Source organism: Hemitrygon akajei, chromosome 31 (assembly GCF_048418815.1).
Source record: "Hemitrygon akajei chromosome 31, sHemAka1.3, whole genome shotgun sequence".
NCBI classification, from domain to species: Eukaryota; Metazoa; Chordata; class Chondrichthyes; order Myliobatiformes; family Dasyatidae; genus Hemitrygon; species Hemitrygon akajei.
Genome location: NC_133154.1, coordinates 12643109 through 12662980, shown reverse-complemented (window position 1 = coordinate 12662980; position 19872 = coordinate 12643109). Strand labels below are relative to the sequence as shown.

The 19872-nt window shown below is 38.1% G+C and overlaps 1 protein-coding gene across 1 annotated transcript in view; it reads left to right on the top strand.

Moving 5' to 3' along the window:
* The window catches only part of sacs2 (sacsin molecular chaperone 2), a 79899-nt gene extending 60929 nt beyond the window's left edge, over positions 1-18970 (top strand). Inside the window, exons 5-8 of the mRNA XM_073033441.1 lie at positions 1320-1466; positions 1813-3283; positions 6618-6706; positions 7659-18970. Coding sequence (XP_072889542.1) covers positions 1320-1466; positions 1813-3283; positions 6618-6706; positions 7659-18661 — 12710 coding nt within the window. The 3' untranslated portion in view covers positions 18662-18970. The remainder of the gene's footprint in view (positions 1-1319; positions 1467-1812; positions 3284-6617; positions 6707-7658) is intronic.
* The last annotated feature ends 902 nt before the right edge of the window (positions 18971-19872 follow it).

Genomic DNA, 19872 nt, shown 5'->3' with positions numbered 1-19872 from the left:
GATTTCCATTATGTTGAGTAGCATATTAATTTTGGTAAATTTCTAGTCCATCCTAATGCACTTTTTCTCTTGGTTCTGAAACATTTTTCCTTGGTTTAATAGACTCAGGTTTTCAGTCACTTTCCTATTGCTTTCTTAATAAGAAGACAACCTAACAGTTCGGAATTCTTATGAAATTTCACATCTCTAACTCTTATTTTCTATGCTGGAATCCCCTTGTATCTAACTGGGTGCAAAATGTCTATATTCTACACAATCATGTTACTTATCTGTGTCATTTTACTCTCACAACAATATGAAAATAAGCATCTGCCAGCAGATGTAAGAATAGAATAGAGCACCAGAGATGTTTGTGATTTGTTGAATTAGCCGAATGGTCTTGTACATTGTAAGAGGGTATGAAAAACATGACAGTTCATTTTAACACCAATTACGTATCAAATGCTAATCTGTATCATGGAACAAAATTTAGACGGCTGGTTCTTTGAGAAAAGATTAAATTTTTATTCTGTTATTGAGTGATACTGGCCTGGATAGCTTTTAATATCCGTTATTGCCATTGAGAATAAGGCAGTGGCTTCCTGGACTATTGCTGCAAGGTGGGACAGAGAAAGAAAGTGTCAGAGACAGCAGGAAACCTATAGGTGGTCCCCATGTACCTGCTGCCATTGTCCTTCTGAAGTTAAGAGTTTGGGAGATGGTTGCAAATCAAGTAAATGGTGCATGCTACCTTCACAAACATGAATACTGGAAGAATTAAATCGTTATGAAATGGTTGCCAGTTAAACAACTGTTTTGCCTTGAAAGGTTTTACCTGTTTTTAGATGCCTGAAAGGAAGAACTTACTGAGCTAGGTGTGGCGTAGTTAATGCATTTGATATCTGGATCAATTCTGGGGAAGTTCTCTCATTTTAGTTTTGCAGTTAGGTAGATAAATGGATTTCTTAGCTATTTCATTTAAGAGTTAGCCATTGCACTGAGAGCATGGAGTCACGCAACCCCACTCGATCTTTATATGGCAGCAGGTTTCCTTTCCTGAAGGATATTAGTGATTCAGGGGGGTTCTTTTTCTAGTTAAATCTTAATTTCATTGCCAATATTAGAGGCCAGCTAATTCCATATTATTTAATTACCCATTTAAATTCTGTAATTCCTGTGATGGAATTTGAACTCGTGCCTGAATCTTTAATTCAGGCTCCAGATCAATGGTATGATTAAATCACAAAGTTTCCCTAATGAGTATGTTGATTGCTTTTCCAAAACATCTGCATAAGCTAATGTTGTATTTGCCTTTTTCATATGTGTGTTTCCTCCATTAGGTCCGGCTCTCATAGTATACAATGATTCAGTGTTTTCAGAAGAGGATTGGGATAGCATTCAAACTACAGGAACCAGTAATAAACGTAATGATCCCAGCAAAGTCGGCCAATTTGGGCTCGGATTCAATACTATTTATCATATCACAGGTGAAAGATTTTGAGTTGTAACAGATAGTATAAAGTTGTGATAATTGTGATAGCAAAGTTCCATTTAGTATATGTTCTTTATAAAAAGATAACTATTCCACTATTTCAATGTATTATTTAAATAATACATTTGAGAACAACATCACAAGAATTATATTTGTTGAGGAGCCAAACAACTTTGCTGCTTGTTTCGATATTCATCTGGCATGTTCAAGGTAGTTATTAATTTTAATTGAATCTACAATTTGTGTGTTATTTATTTTCAGGAATTAAAAGTTAAATTGACAACTGAGTTTACACAAGAAGCATTATCATCTCTTAAGATATTTATGTGTTATTTTTACAGATGTACCAAGCATATTCAGTGGGAAATATATTGGTATATTTGACCCTCAGCAAAAGCTGTTTGGCAAACAGGAAGCAGGATATATATGGACTCTTGATGATCCGGAAGACAGAAATGTTCTTGAACACTCAAAGGATCAGTTCAGACCATTCAAATATGCCATGGAAGCGATTGGGACAACAACGTGGAGTAATGCATTGAAAGAGAATTATTTCAAAGGAACATTGTTTAGGTTTCCTTTGAGAACTGAACCTTCAGAGATCTTAGCTACCTTGTATGATAGAGATAAAATCTTTGATCTTTTTGATTCCTTTAGAGCAGATGAAGATATGAATCTCTTATTTCTAAGAAATGTTGCAACTGTCTCAATTAAACATATTGACACCGATGGAAATGTGAAGGTCCTTTCAAAAACAGCAGCTTTACAACCTGAACACTTCCCCAGTTTTAATTGGAACCTCAATGGTCAAAACCAAGAGCTGTTCTCCAAGGTTAAATCTTCTACCTGCATCAGAGCTGTTTCTCGATACTTAGTCAATGAAAAACATCACAATCACTGGTTAATAACAAACTGCACAGGCATTGCAGGTGAATGGGGCAAATTAGATGATCTGGCTGAGAGGCTGGGTTATACGCCATGTGTTGGATTGGCTTTTCCATTGAATAAAGTAGAATCTTCAGAAACTAGCGCCAAAACAGACTTTGTAGGCCGTCTTAGTTTCTTTCTACCGCTTCCAAATAACGAGGCCAACAAGACAGGATTGCCAGTCCATGTAAATGCCTCCTTTGGACTTTCAGACAACCAGAGACATATCAAGTGGATTGAATCAGACCAAAGATATGATGAAGCTGCCCAGTGGAATGAGCTCCTGATAGAAAAGATCCTTCCTTATGCATACAGCCAACTCATCCTGGATGCTATTACTCTGGCTAAAGCCTCAGTGCTAAAACCATTCTCGGTGTATCATATCTGGCCAGACCTCGAGAAAATGAATCATAAGGACCGTTGGGTTAACATAGCTAAAGAAATTACTAAACGTTTGATGAAACTTAATACTCTGTGCTTGGCTGCCTGTGAAGATAACTGGATAACTGCTGGCAAAGCCATCTTTTTGCAGTGCTGTGATCGGCCTGATATGAGGCAGGCAATTGAGAATGTTTTGATAAAGGAGTCTCAGCCTTTGGTTAGAGTCCCAGTTCATGTGTTTAAGGCCTTAGAATTTGCATTAGAAAGTCAAAGTGACTTAAATATTATCACTCCAGCATACCTACGAAACATTCTTCAACATTGTGATTTGAATACTTTGCCATATGAACAAAAATTACTGCTTCTAGAGTATGTTTTAAGCGATGAGCAATATAGTTCCCTCAACAACCTTGCACTATTGCCACTCACCAATGGATCCTTTGTAAGATTCCAAATCAGTTCATGTGATGAGCCTGTATTTGCTGACTCAGCAAAATTTCCAAGGTAAGCCATTTGTTTTCGTATTTCCTTGTGACTAGGCCACTTCAACTCATCGAGCCTCTGCGAGCAGTCCCATTCTCCCAAGAGGTAAAGACGCCTGAAGTCCCATAACACCAGGTTCAATGAGAGCTAATTCCTTGAACTTTTCAGCAAAACCCTAATTACTACCTTAGTAGAGCAACACTAGGACCACTTTGATCACTTTGCACTAAAATGGACTTTGCTTTTTGTTCTAATTATGTTCTTTCTTGTAAAAGTCCTGGATAATTTGTGTTTAATTTATCTTTGACCTGTGAATGCTGCTTACAATTTGCTATGTGCCCATGATCCTGCTAGAAATAAGTTTTTCATTGCACCTGTACATAGAAATATGTGTGTATATGACTATGACTAACCCACTTTGCCCTTGGATTCTCCCCCGCACCTACACACTAGGAGCCATCCTTAGTTACAAATCCATCTGCTAACACGCGTTTTTGAGAGTTGGGAGGACACCAGAGACGATGATAGGAAGGACTTGTAACTCTACAGAGAAAGCATCAGAGTAGCACAAACAGCTTAGGAACGAGAATGACAATAGCTGCACTCAGCATCGGTTGTGAGATTCCCGTTTTTTGAAATACAATTTAACTTGATATCCTGTTGACAATTTTTGAATATGGTAAAGAAGAAATAGCAATTAGATAGTCTTTTGTGTCTTACACTGGCAAGGAAATGCATGCTAATATCAATAGAAGGCAGAATTCAGCTTATCTCTGATGTTCGTCACCATGCATATTATTTGTGAACCAAAACTCCCTGTGAAGTAGGAGAAGAATGTAGTTTTACTACTTTTAGAGAAGGAAACACTTATTTGTTGGAAATGATGTCTTTCCAATGTCAGGGTTTAAAATTATTCACAAGCCTCAAACCAAAACATTTTATACTAGGACTTTTATTTAAGAAATTTGAGAAATTTTTCCCTCAAGGTAGTACCAGTCAGGAAAGCAAAATCAAAAGCAGAAAAAATGTGAGTCTCTTCCTTAATGGGAAGTAGAAGGAATAGAAGTAGAACTTCTGAATGCTATTAAAGCATCAGTAGATAGACAGGGATGGAAGTTTACCGGGATGTGAGCAGGAAAACGGAATTGAGATTACAGGTAGATCACTACAATCTTATTGAATAGATTCAAGGGATTGAGTGGCCTACTCCTGCTCCTAACTCATGTATGTTAAAAAGCCACGTGCTGGTTGAGAAAATAGTCAAGATTATAGACCAATTTAGCATACTGCAAGAAGAATATTATTTAATTACGCTCTCACCCTTTTTCCCCTGATCCATTGTATATTGTGTCTTTAATCAGAAGTAGATGTGCAATTCTGTAGCATTTTTACACTCTTGGAATGTCCAAAGTGATTTAAAACACAATTAAATGAGTACAGCAGCCAATATTTTGCTAAGGAATTTCCCACAAACAAGTGGAACCTAGAACACAGGGTATATGATGAAAGCAGAAACCTGTACTGAGTCATATTTCTACAGACACTTAATTCAATCTATCCAATAAAATATTTATCACTATTGAAGAATTTACCAAGAAGACTTGACTTTATTGTACAAATAATTTTCACAAAACATAAAATGTATTCAGTATACAGAGTCATAAATTATGTAGCATCTCAACAGGCCATGGTGACCAAAATTAGCAAGTCTTGCTGAGTTAATCCTATTTGCCTGCATTTTGGCCCATATTCCTCTAAACCAAGGGTTCCCAACCTGGGGTCACACGGACCCCTTGGTATTGTCCACGGTATAAAAAAGATTGGGAACCCCTGCTCTAAAGCTTTCCTTTTCATATACCTGCCTATATGATGTAATTGAACCCACATCTACCACTTTCTTTGACAGCTTGTTGATTATACCCATCACCTTCTGTGTGGAAAAACTTCCCCTCGTACATTAAACCTGTGCCCTCTTAAGATAATCTCTACCCTACAAATAACAATGGGACAATCCACCTTACTTCTCTTGATTTTATAAACAGAAAGGCCTTTGAATGAACCTGTATGTGATCAGATGCCACTATGAAATTGCAGAACATGCACAGAAGTGGTTACCTGAAAATCTGCAAGTCCCCGCGTACACACATACTGTTAGATGGGCACAAAGTCACTTCCAGCTTCAAGAACTTGCTGGGAATCATAAAAGTACAAAATACCGAAAATAGAAAAATACTGTAAATGTTGGAAATGTGAAATAGAAAAAAAATGATTGGAACACTGGACAGGTCACACAACATCAAAAGGGGAGAAATTCATCAAGAGTGGCATTCTTAGAAGGGGGATTGATAGCAGCGATAAGAAATGAAATAACGTTAAAAGTATTTGGTGTTACCAAGATAGCTCAATAAATAAACATGATGCAAAATGTACTACTAAGCCATATATTATGTTGAATAGTCTGCAACAATGTCTGTCAAAGAGAGAGCATTGTAGGACTGAACATAATGGATATAAAGCAAAAAATGCATAAAATTCACATTGCTGTAACAAGAGGATGATATTATTTAAAGTGCTTTTGAATCTCTTTGGGACGTTGTAAGAAATCATGAAAGCTCTCAAAATTCGAATCTTCCTTCTGATTAAAGTAGCAGCTGTTGGGTGAAATGGAAAGGGAATAAAGTCAATAGGAAAGAACAGTGAAAAATATTCTTTCAGTATGTGTAAATAAAGACACTTATTATATTACTCCATAATACTGGTTATTTTACTTGTGAATTTCCAGCATTTTACATTTCCAGCCGCTGGTTCACATTTATTCCAATACAAAGCTTAGTTTGTAAAACATCACTCTGCTTTCTTTCCCCTCATTGTAATAGGCATATTGCTAAAATGTATGAATAATCAAAAAAAAATAAAAACACAAAATGCTGGCAGAACTCAGCAGGCCAGACAGCATCTATGGGAGGAGGTAGTGACGACGTTTCGGGCCAAAACCCTTCATCAGGAGTGAAGTAACATGGGATGGTCGAGGGGGGATAAGAAGTGGGGGGAGGGATGAAGTAGAGAGTTGGGAAGTGATAGGCTGGAGGGAAATGGGCTAGGGGGAAGGTGGAGAATTATGGGAAATAAAAGAGAAAGAAAGGTAGGGCTGGGGGGAGATTATAGTGAGGGGAAAAAAGAGAGAGAAAGAGAACCAGACTAAAATTATAGTTTGGCCCGAAACGTCGTCACTACCTCCTCCCATAGATGCTGTCTGGCCTGCTGAGTTCTGCCAGCATTTTGTGTTTTTATTTATTTCCAGCATCTGCAGATTCACTCGTGTTGTATGAATAATCACTTTTTTTTATGTTTATAGGATTTTACTCCCAGGACTTGAGGAGAGATTTTTGCCTGAAGATCTTTGTGAAACTTTGCTGGACCATCTAAAGAAGATTGCTTACAGTCGTAAGATATTTACTTCTGCTTGAGTACAATGATACCCTATTTTTTGTGTATTTAGGACTGAAAACAAAAGAACAAAAGAATATGGGCTATTGAGATAAGATTGGTCTTCCATGATAAGTTGTTTTTATAAGAAGCAGCAGCAGTTTACACTAAAGCCCAAAAGTAAACTCTGCCTTTGGGGTCTTTGAAGATGCATTTTACCTTAATTCAGTTTGACATAACTATTTTTGTGAATCGCAGCCTTATAATTTTGGAGTCAAAGGATAGTTGAAAATCAACTGAAAGGTTTCGGCCTGAAACGTCGTCACCACCTCCTCCCATAGATGCTATCAGGCCTGCTGAGTTCTGCCAGCATTTTGTGTTTTTATTTATTTCCAGCATCTGCAGATTCACTCGTGTTGCCTTCTTTAAATTACTTTCCTTATCTAGTTGAAATATCCATATTTAATACAATGGATATTTCCAGCTGGGATCTTTGATCTACAGTGGTGTTCAGAAACTGCAGTCCTGCATCATGACAATAAAACAAGGGAAGAAAAGGTGCAGAACTGCTTTAAGAATTCTAAGTTTTGATAAGCTCTCCTTTCATTCTTTTAAGGGTTTGGCAAGAGAGATGTAGGGAGGATGCTTCCCCAGGCTGAAAAGATATGAACCTGTGTACACTTTTTCAAATTAAAGGGTCGATATTTAGGATGGGCCTTTAGAATTCTCTGCAAAGGAGGCCTGTGGAGGCTCGGTTGTGTTTAGTAATATAGGAGTTGTGCTGGAAAATGGCGTTGCAATAGAAAATCATCTTAATAAATGGTAGAGCAGGCTTAAATTACCGGATGGCCTTTTCTGTCTGTTATTTCCAATGTTTGATCAGATGATTCATTAACTGTGATAAATTTTAATGTACAGTATGATATTGGACACAAAGCACTGGAAATTCTTTATTGTGTTCTTCTTCCAGAAATATTTGCCAATGTCATCTGTTTGGATGCGAATACTGTGAGGCAGTACATTTGGAAAGCTCTTCCTGAGGCCTGGAGTGGAACATTTGGTCCTGTAACATGGGATATTTTAAATAGACAGCACCCACCAGAGCATTGGCTTGCAGAATTTTGGAATTTCTTGAATAACAATTGTAAAACACTGGATAAGTTTGAAGGATTGCCACTCATACCACTCAACTCACTAAAAGATTGTGCGAACAGTATCCAGCTAGCACATTTGTCAAAAAACATCACCACAGTATTTCAAATGCAAACTGGTTACAATTTACCAGGTACAATTGCAAGTATAATTACAAGAGCTGGGGGCAGCATAGTTCAGAGCACTGATGAATTTCTAAAGCATCAGCAGCTATCAGAGTATGTGTTTTTACCCAGTCCAAATAACGTCTTAAAGGTTTTTTTGAATCTGGGTTGTGATAAGGTGGTAAAAGAGATTGACTGTATGTCAACTGAAGACAGAAGATCTTTGAGAAGTTTTCTTGCAGAAGCATCCATTTTTGAGACTGACGAGATAAATATGTTATTCAAGTTACCAATCTTTCAACAGATGACTTCCCTTCGGCCGTCAGACAAAAGGTTTATCACAGCTGGACCACATGGAGCCCTGAGTAATGATGTCTACCCTGAGATCCCAGATGATGTGCCTCTACCAGAAACTGTACTTAAGTGTGTGGATGAAAACGACAGGAAACTGCTGCTGATGAAAGGAAAACTACTGACAGCGGCAGATGTTGCTTTGCTCATGTTGAAGGGAGTAGAAACCCAAAAGTACGAGCCTGAGCAAATTGAAAAGGTAATGCTCTGGATTCTGAAAAATAGTGAGATACTTTTCAAACAGAAACCAGAATTATTCAACAAGTGTAAAACACTTAGATTTTTAACATCAAAGGACAAGGTTGTACCAGCTTCTTCTCTATTTGATCCAAATAACGTGGCGTTTCAGCATCTCTTTCAGACAGAACATCAGCACTTTTTTCCGCCCTCACTTTATTGTGAGGATGAGAAAATTTTGCAGACATTACAAAAACTGGGGCTGAAATCAAAAGAAGAGAATATTTCACCAGAAGACATTATGAAAGTTGCACAATTGATAGATAAACAACACAGCCAGACTAGTGACGTTGACAGTCTTTGTAAAAAAGCAGAAGTTTTAATTCAGTTGTGCAATACAACCTCAGTTTTGGCCATTTGTTCATATCAAACCATTGAACAATTACGCTCTTTGCAGTGGGTACCCTGTAACACTTGTCCAAAAACACTGACAGAACATAGGAAAGTAAAGATTAATTTTTATAAGCTTGAAAACGTAAGGGATTTGAAATACGCCAACATCGTGGGGCTAGTGATGCCACTTACTGACAAGTTCATTGAGAAGGCAGGCAAAATCCTGGGCCTACTGAACTTACCACCAGCTGAGAAGGTGGTTGAAAACCTCCTACTAATGGTTAACCAGATATCCAACTCTGGTAACACTAGTCGTAGTTTTCTGGCAGATTTGCAAAACATCTATGAACACATGCAAAAAAACCTTAGTCAATTTAAACCACTTCTCCTGACAATAGAGCTGCCATGGGTATGGAACGGGGCTGGGTTTACACATCCTCACAATATTGTTTTCTCCTATCCTGAAGATTTGGACCTGAGTTGTTATGTAAAAAAAGTCCCGCAGGAAATCGCCCAGTATAGAGAGTTACTACTTGAATGTGGGGTGAAAAATGGTTACAGCAACAATGAAGTTATTCAGATACTCTATAAGTTAAGAGATAATGCGGTTAAAATGAACACTGGCTGTGGTAGCCCAAGTGAATTGAAGACCGTTATTTCCATACTGGATTGGATGCGCAGAAATAACTTCTCACCCAAGAGTGACCTTCCTGTCCCTGTGTGGAAAGGCACCCGAGATGGATTCTGCTTGAAGCCATGTTCCAAAACTGTTCTGTGTGATTTAGATAAGGGAACAATGGAGGCTTTTAATAAGAGTGATGAAAATATTCATATTCTTCATAAAGATATAAGCCTTGCCATTATTGAATGGCTTAATGTGCCCCCTTTAAGCAGCAAGATGCTGCAATCTGAACTGATTGGAATTGAGCAATATGGACAAGTAGAACCCATTGTACTGAGAATTAAGAACATTTTGAAAGAATATGATCAAGAACATGACCTGTTCAAAGAGATGCTTCAAAATGCCGAAGATGCTGGTTCTACAGTCTGTAGTTTCCTAGTAGATATGAGACAACACAAAGATTCACCTGAAAGTCTCATTGATCCTGGCATGGCTTCATGTCATGGACCGGCACTCTGGTCATACAACAATGAGTGTTTCACCGATGAAGATTTCCACAACATAACTAGAATTGGGACAGCTTCCAAAGAAAAGCAGGTTGATAAGATTGGTAAATTTGGACTTGGATTTAATTCTGTTTATCACATAACTGATGTTCCATCCATCCTCAGTGGAAAATATTTGCTTATTTTTGACCCAAATGTTACTCATCTTAAGAAATATATTCATTCTGTAACTAACCCTGGAATAAAACTTAATCTGTATGAACATAGACGGTTAATTCAAAAATTCCCTGGACAGTTTAACCCCTACAATGGAATATTTGGGTGCAATTTTAAAATTTCCACTGGAGAAAATTTTTATTATGAAGGAACCCTCATCAAGTTGCCCTTTAGGACTCCAGAGGAGGCTGCAGTGTCAGGGATCTCCAGCAAGTATTATAATCAGAAACACATCATGTCCTTGGTGGATAGCTTCAAGCAGACATCAAAAGATCTCATCATATTCTTAAAGAATGTGAGAAAAGTTTCACTGAAGTTCGTTAATGAACATTCAGTTCATGAAAACCAGTTAATCTCTGTATTCAAAATGGAACGGCAAATACTTAACATAATTGAGATGGCAGATAACTTCCCACTGAAGAAAATGCAAGAAAACGCTATCAACATAATGGAAAGCACAAATAAATTCTCCAGAAAAATCAGAAGTCTAAGAATTTCAACCATTATACAGGTTACAGAAGAAACAATAGATAATCCCAGTCATAGAAAATATTGGTTAGTTCATACATGTTTTGGAATGGCAAAAGCCTTGCAGTTTTCATGCAGTAAAGCTACAAATACTTATTTTGCCCCTCCTCTTGGAAGCGTGGCCATTCCACTCAAAAAGAAGAAAGAAACAGGACACTGGACTCCGAACACGGAGGCTCAGGTGGGGCAAGTGTTCTGTTTTCTTCCTCTTTCCCTTCAGTGTGGTCTTCCTGTTCACATTAATGGAACGTTTGCTGTCACATCGAATAGGAAGAATCTTTGGAGCTCTGGACCAAAAGGAGAATGGAATCAAGCTCTTTTGGAAGATGCAGTTTCTGCAGCTTACATCACATCTATTTCACTCATGCAGCAAATGTCTCAGAAAGGAGAATTTGAAGATTATGATTACTACACATTTTGGCCCAATGTGAAAAATGTGGATAACCAGTTTAGAGTTATTGTGGAAAATTTCTACCGAGCAATTGCACACGGAATCAATGGTGTTAGAGTCAAAGCATTCAGCAACGGACAAGACTGGGGCACAATAAACCATGCTCGTTTTTTGGATTCTTCCATTGTTGAAAACAAAAGGGTTGGAGAGATTGCAATTACTGAATTTTCCAAATACTTATCAAAGCCCTTAATTTCAGTTACATTACCGGATTGGGTTAGGCAAGGTTTCGTTGCCAGTGGATTTGGGCATTTGATTGAACAAAACACATATACTTGGGAATCATTTTACAAGGAAATTGTATTTCAGAACTTAACTGCACTAAGTCCCAATACCAGAAATGTCCTTATTATTTATGCAATTGATATGAGGGATGCGTCTATTGATGAGATGCTAGTGACAAAACCTTGTATTCCATCTAGCGGGAAGAGAGGCCTCCAATACATTAAAAATCTTGTGCATCCAGAGGGCAAAGTTGCTTGTCTTTATGATGAAGAGGAAGGACGGTTCCCCCTAGGACATACTAAGGATTTTCTTCATCCTGAGAGATTATTAAGATTGGAAATGCTTGGGATGGTAAAAGGCAGAATTGCTTTCCTTGATTTAATTGAAAGAGCGGCGACAATTGAGAAGATATGGCCCCTTGAGAGGAACAAAGCATATCAACGAGTTCGCCATATTTTGGATTTGCTCAAAGATTTGAATGAAGTCAGCGATGAAGACCAGCAAACTTTACAGAGTATTTCATTCCTCCCAGCTTTTCTCCCTCATAGTTGGGAGAAAGGTAATACTTTAGATGCTGTAGTTTTACAGAAAGCAAAGGATGTGTACAGTTGCAAGTACTATGCACTAGTAAGTATGATGGAAATGGTTTTAGACAAAGAGCTGTTGAAAGGGATTAAGCTGTCTGCAGAAGCAATTTCTTATCTAGGTTTGAACAAACAACCACCTGTTGAGATTGTGTTAGAACAACTAAAGCAGGCATATGTGCGTAATAGTCTAACAATTAATGAACTGAAACGATTAACTAAGGAATGCTACTTCTACTTGAATAAACAGTTAAAGGGAGATTCAGAATTAAAAAACACAATCTTCAATGCTGCTCAAGAATTTCCTTTCATTTTAGCACATGGACAGTTTGTCCCTGTTGAGTTGGTTGCTTGTAAGGTTTCATTTGATGCTGCTCCATACTTATATGAACTTCCTAAAGAATACATAGAGTGCGAGGAATTATGGAAGTGCCTGGAGATCAAAGTACATTTTAAACTGCAAGACTATGTCTCTGTTCTGACAAGAATGTCAGAAAAATACAGTGGGACAAGGCTCTCCGACAGTGATCTTGCTGTGTGTCTTAGAATTGTAACTACAGGATTCGCAGAGGCCTCAGAACAGGAAGATATCTTGCAGAATGTTCTCCTGCCTAATCAACATTGTGTCCTTCATTCTGCTCAAACATTACAGTACAATGATACACCATGGCTTGTCGTCGGAGATGACGTCAATCTCTGCCACAGTCAGATCGCTAGAGAAACAGCTATCCGTTTCCATGTTCAGACAACAAAACACAGCGCGATGAAAAACCTTCAAGTCAAAGATTTGTCATTATGGGCACGAGAATTTGGCCAGCAGGAAAAATTAACAGTCCGTTTAAAAAATATCATAAAGGCTTATCCATCCAAGAAGGATATACTAAAGGAGTTGATACAGAACGCAGATGATGCCGAGGCCTCAGAAATCCATTTTATTTGGGATCCCAGAAAGCACGGCAACACAAAGACCTTTGGTGAGGAATGGAATGCACTTCAGGGACCTGCGTTGTGTGTTTACAATAACAAGAAGTTCACTGACAAAGACATCGAAGGTATACAACAGCTTGGAGAAGGAGGAAAGCGCAACAGTCCAGAAAAAACTGGAAAATACGGGCTTGGTTTTAATTCAGTGTATCACTTGACGGACTGTCCTTCCTTTATATCAGGTGACAGCATGCTGTGCATCTTCGATCCGCATTTAGCTATGCTGGCCACAGCAAAGCCACATTCCCCAGGAGGTATGTTCACAGTCAATCAGAAATTTAAAAATACATTTGAGGATGTTTATACTACTTTTCTCCCTACCTTCTTCAATCTCGAATTGGGTACCATGTTCCGGTTGCCGGTGAGAACAGCAGAGATGGCAGAAAAATCTGATATCTCAAAGCAGGCAGTCACAAAGGATGTGATTCTAGAATTGCTGGAAGTATTGAAAGAAGATTCTGATAGTCTCCTTTTGTTTTTAAATAATATTAAGAAAATCGGTTTTCATAAAGTGGACAAGAAAACAAGTGACCTGCACGAAATCTTTACCGCAGAAGTAGAAATGGCACTCGATAGCATCGCCAAGCAGGAATGCCTGAAGCGTTGTATCCAGAGGTGCTCGAATTACAAGGCTGCAGTATCCAAAATGGAATTTCATCAAGTGATATATGAGATGGAGATTCGATCTTCCGTCAAAAATCCAACCAGGTGGATTTTGGCAAATCAAGTGGGTATTCATGAAGCAGAATTAGCTGAGTCAGTGCAGAGCTTTTGTTCGAAACTGGGCCATCCGTTTTTGCCCCGGAGCTCTGTTGCTGCCTGTATCAACTGCAGTAACTTTCAAGGTAAAGCCTTTTGTTTCTTGCCTTTGCCCATCGAAACTGGTCTGCCCGTACACATCAATGGAAACTTCGCTGTTGACTTTGCCAGGCGAGATCTTTGGAAACAAGATGGCCAAAGTGGAAAGATGAAATGGAACAACTTTTTAAAATTACACTTAATTGCACCTTTGTATGCAGATTTACTTGATTACATTCGGATACATTTACTTGGTACTAGAGTAGGTCCACTAAAATCTGACAGTTTGGAATTATGCCTCAACGTCATTGAACCCAGTTATCTATGCTTCTTCCCCCATGTCTCTGAAGAAGTCCCTCAAGAATGGCAATTAATGATCAATCAAGTTTACAAATGCATTGATCAAAAAAACCTTTGTCTGATCCCAATAGCCAAATGTGAAAATAATAAGTTTTGTAATGAGAAGAACATTATTAATATTTTTTGGTCCAGCTTGAGCAAGGAAAAGAGAGATGAAGTTCCTCATTTTGTAACTACTCACATCACAGTGAAACTGGTCGAAATTCTAGAGGATATTGGTATGAATTTAATCTTACAATCTAACGTTATGCACAAAGTTTTGAAGAGTTTACAAAGAGCATGTTTGGAGGTTTCTCTTTTAAACCCAGGAGCAGTCAGGAAGTTTCTTCAAATCCATCCGCTGAACAATACAGAGGTAACAAACAGTAACTACCCATTCCCGCTCAGTGAATCCTTGATTAAAGATGGTGCTAGGTGCGTGACTCTTTTAGACTACTGTCTCTCTGATGTCAAGGAAGGAAATTATAATGTTATAAATCACTTACCTTTATTGATCACACAAGATAATATGCTGGGAAAATTTAAACGAACCTCTCCCAAATATATTACTAAATTCCATGATTTATTTCCAGAATTTCAGCCACACTTTGCAAACTATGATGTCAACAAAAGATATAAGGACCTTCTTACTACAGCTCTTTATTTAGAAGATTTTACTATTTCAAGAGCAGAGCAATTTATCCGAAACAAACTTGGATATAGATTTCAGATTAATTCTACAGACCCACATTCATGGCTAAAGTTTACTGAAAATGAACAGCATTCAGAGTGGCTGAAGAAATTGTGGAAGTATTTTGAGAGCCAGGTGAAATATGATGATGATACTGAGAACGCATTTAATAATTTCAAATTAATATTCTCAGACCTTGCAATATTACCTGTAGTATGTCCAATTTATCATGACCAGTGTCTACTTGCACCTGTGGGAGCATTAAATAGTGTTATTTGTGAGATGACACAAACGAGCATAGCACAAATTCTGCTAAAACTTGGGTTTGCTAAAATTGCTGCTGATTACTTTTCCATGAAAGTACTATTTAATTGCATTAGACCTCACTCATTAAGGACTGATGACAAAGCCTCCATTTTACAACATCTGCGTTTGACAAAATTAAAGTGGAATAACTTAAGTGAGTGGGAAATTGAAACTATTTTGAGGTTCCTTCATTCTGGAATGCAGACAAGTGATGATAGACATAACTATCAGGACCAGCTAAAAACTCTTCCACTTTTTGAAACAATGGAAGAGAGTTTTGAGAGTATTGATATGTACAATGTGATTTACATTCTAAATACACAATTCACTAATATATTTCCAAACTTATATAAATTAGACAGCTCATGTATATTTTTGAAAAAAACGAGGATAAACACTGAAGTGTCGGAAGATTTGGGGATACAGATAATTGATGATTTGCAATTTTTGATGGATTATATCCTTCCTAATATTGAACAAATATTTAATGATCAAAAGCTGGATGTTCTACGTCTCTTGTATAATATCATCTGTTGTTATAGTGCAGAGTATGACCTGAAGAAAGAAAAGATTGTGTCTAATCTCAGAAACATAAAACTTATCAAAGCCAACAGCGGAATATTTCAAAAAGTTTCTTATTTCTATGAGAAGAGAGAACCGTTGTTTAAAATTATGATTCCTACAGAAAAGTTTGTTCCTGAGAGCTTTTTCAAAGAAATGGGATGCTATTATGATGATTCCAATTTGAACAAGTTACTGAAGGATCTGGGAATAAAGTGCTCTGTTTCTTCAGATGATTTTATTACTTTTGCATTGCAAGTTTCAGAAGAGGTGAACCTGCATGCTCCTTTGAAAGAACTAATTGAAAAAAGTGATGCTTTAATCACCTACTTCTGTAATGTCGATGAGGAGAACCTTCAAAAGGATTTTTATGAAAAAGTGGCAGATATTAAATTTGTCTATCCACACAGAGTTCGAGAGTGTTTACGTAACTTACATCCCCCTTTTGCAGAAGGGAGGCATTTTGTTGCTTTAAGGGACTCATTGGTGAAACAACGGGAGGAAGATGAGGAACTGGTTTGGGCTTCCATGCCGATATTACCATCAAAGTGTACACTCTCAAGAAATATGAGCAGATTAAAAGCTGCTGGTGCTGTTTATGTTCCTCCAGAGTCTGTAGTTATAACAAACCTTAGAAAAGTTTGCTTAGCCCCCTGTAAAAGTAGTGCCTTAAAAACAAGATCTAGAGTGCTTCAGACTGCTTATGGCTTCCTTCAGAATCATTCATTTGATGTGTTGCCTCTGATTGATCTTCCAATTGTTCTTGTAGAAGAGGGCACTCTGCTGATAAAAATCAGCCAGGTGGTGTTCTCATTACAAAATTACAATGATTTTCATCCTTATTTGTACCGGCTGCCTCCAGTGCTAGCTCCGTACCACGAGTTCTTCCAGAAGCTGGGGGTCGCTCTGGAACCATCGGCATGTCACCTTGTTCAGATACTCCGGTCTCTCTACGAAGCCACCAGTAAAGTGAGTAGCTTAAATCCAAACCAAATGATAACCGTTAAACGGACCTTGTATCATCTGTTTACACTTTTGGAGTCTAGAACAGAGGAACGAGCTGTTGAGAAACTAAAGCCATTATACCTCCCAGCAAGTGATGGTATTATGTACCCATCCAATACATTATGTTTTAACGATAGGATTAGTACAGGTTCCAGAAGAGATGTCAGTGTTTTAAATGGAAAGTTTAATTTTCTTCTAGATCTTGGTGAATGTCACTTGAGTTCTGATCCTTACAAGCAGATAAATCTCTTACAGTTTCTACCCGAAGAAATTCGCCCCAGTATGCTTTCTCAAATAACAGAGGAAATTCTTAATGAATCAGTTCTATGTTTGTGTTCACATGGAGATAACTGCACTTTCAGAAATGATTTCTACAAGATTCTTGTGTCCCATAACTTTAGAGGTGGACTAATGAGCTTGTTAAAGGGCCAGTGCAGCGGGGAGCTGCCTGTGAGAGAAATTGAGCGTAATTGTGAAAATGTCTTTTCCAAAATGCAGATCATCTGCTGCAAGAAACTAGAAACGATTCTTTGCTTGGGGTCAGAACAGCTGAGTGATACCAGCATTGAGAAACAAGTCTACACCAAGATAGGCAGCACAGGTAACGGTGTGGTTTACCTGGAGCACAGAGATAATGTACCGTTCAGCATGAAAACCGTCATTATCCATTCACTGGCGACAGAGCTCAATGTACTGTTGAAGAATGCCTTAAACAAAGACTCACTATTAATTCTGGTGCTGATGCTCAGTTGTGAAAATCCACAAGACATAAAGAAAGTGTTGGAAGAGAAAGGCATTCACACTAGTAAGTTAAAAGTAGAGAAGCCAATGAACCAGCCTAATCCTGGAGATCCTGTTCCAGAGGAACTTATTCACACACTGGAAATGGATATTGCACATCATTTCAGAGCTGGTGAATATGTGGCTTACAAAGGTTCCAATGCAAATGATTATGTCTACGCCATTTTTATTGAGCGGATAAACACTGATAAGTTTACCAAAGATATAAAAATGCAAAGGTGTAAGATAAAGATAGGTATAGGCTCCTTCACTACAGTCAACCATCTGGACTTGTATAAAATCAGTCAACAAAAGATGCCTGAAGAAATATGCCAGAAAGTTGTTGTACAGGATGCACCAAAAGACAAGCAACAAACATCCAGCCAGAAGTATGAATCTTTAGACAGCATAAAGAAAGAAATTCATGATTATCTAAAGGAAGTAAGAAATCTCCCTCAGGATGAGAGACAGAAAGCAATTCGTCGCCTTTACCTGAAGTGGCATCCAGACAAAAATCCAAATAACACTGAAGTAACAACGCAGTTGTGCCACTTTATTCAAGAGAAGGTGAAGCAGCTGGATGTCAACCGAGCTGAGAACGCGAGCAGCTCGTCAAGTTACAAAAGCTCCTACTCCAGTAAGGAGGAAGATTTTTCATCATTTTTTAATCAGTGGAATAGCGAGGCATCAAGGCATAAGAAGAGCCGATCACAGCAGAGAAAAAGCCACGGTGCCAATGAATTCTGCTCATTCCCAAAGAAAAACCAGTCCAATCCAGAAGAGGCTCAAAGGTGGTTTAGACAAGCGAGATGTGATCTGAGAGCAACTCACAATGACCTGGGATATTCCGGCCTAGATGGCACTGCCATCGAATGGGTGTATTTTAAGATTCACCAAGCGGTGGAGAAAGCTTTGATTGCTGCAGAGTACAAGAGAAGTGGAATATGTGTTAGTGATCACAGTATCACCTACCTTGCCAACCAGGTATCAAGTTACAGTGCAAAACTATCAGACCTGGTGAGCTTGGTGAATAAACTCAAAGATTATGGAGTAGATAGCAAGAAGACTCAGTATCCCAACTATCATTCACAGCCCCACATCCCGAATGATCTCTTCAAGTCAGGTCATGAACAAGAAGTCCTGATTTTAGCACGAACAATTCTGGATAGTATTGAAGAGTTCATCACAAGTAACACATAGGGATATTCCCCTTTTTCCTTATTAGTAGCTGATAGAAGGTAGAAGCATTGTTCAAGCAAGTCACTGACGGATGCAGCAAACAAAGTCAAGTCAAACTTGATCCCTATAGATGCTGATACCCTTTTGTCTATACTCTGGTATCTGACAATTTACTAAAAAGAACTAATGACCAGATAACTGTAAATTGTTCTCATGTACATACCTGTCAGATAAATGTTTCTGCTTAGTGAACTGAACCGAAATCATTTTCTACCTGCATTTATTATATTCACTTTTATAATTAGCAATAAAATAACTTGTGTTAAATTACTTTCTTGTCTGAACAAATTATTTTTTAAACTCAGATGACATAATTGTTCTATAAATAATTGGACCCACTATCCCATTGTTGCCACACCTTCTAATTAAAAAAATACAGTACAACATCTACCCTCAACAATCTAATAAATAGTTTATTTTGTAATCTGTCTAAATTTGTGCCTAGAAAGCAGCTAATAATCCCCTAAACTTTAGACAGGTGATGATGGAAACATGTTATCCACTGTACAGAAACTATATTGATAAATTAGACTAAGGCTCATCTGTATCCCTTTTGCCAATCACCTTTCCAGCTCTTAGCTTCACCCCACCCCCTCCGGTCTTCTCCTAACATTTCGGATTTCCCCCTCCCCCTCCTACTTTCAAATCTCTAACTGTCTTTTCTTTCAGTTAGTCCTGACGAAGGGTCTCGGCCTGAAACATCGACAGTGCTTCTTCCTATAAATGTTGCCTGGCCTGTTGCGTTCCACCAGCATTTTGTGTGTGTTGCTAAGGCTCATCTTTCTATTTCCTATCAACTTTAATGTAAAGTGCAGCATTAAATTGCATTTAATTCAAACATTGTGTTGAACTCCATTAACAAGTAAAGATGTAATTAGATAGAACAATCAATCCATTGCATGATGGATGTAGACAAAATTAGATCATAGAACAGTACAACACAAGCCCTGCGGCCCACAATGTTGTGCTGGACTTTTAACTACTCCAGGATCAATCTAACCTTTCCCTTCCACACAGCCCTCCATTTTTTCTGTCATCCATGTGTCCAAGAGTCTCCTAAATGTTCCTAATTTATTTGTAATGCACCCACCACTCTCTGTGTGAAAAAAGCACCTCTAACGTCCCCTATACTCTTCTCCAACCACCTTAAAATTATGATCTCTCTTATTAGC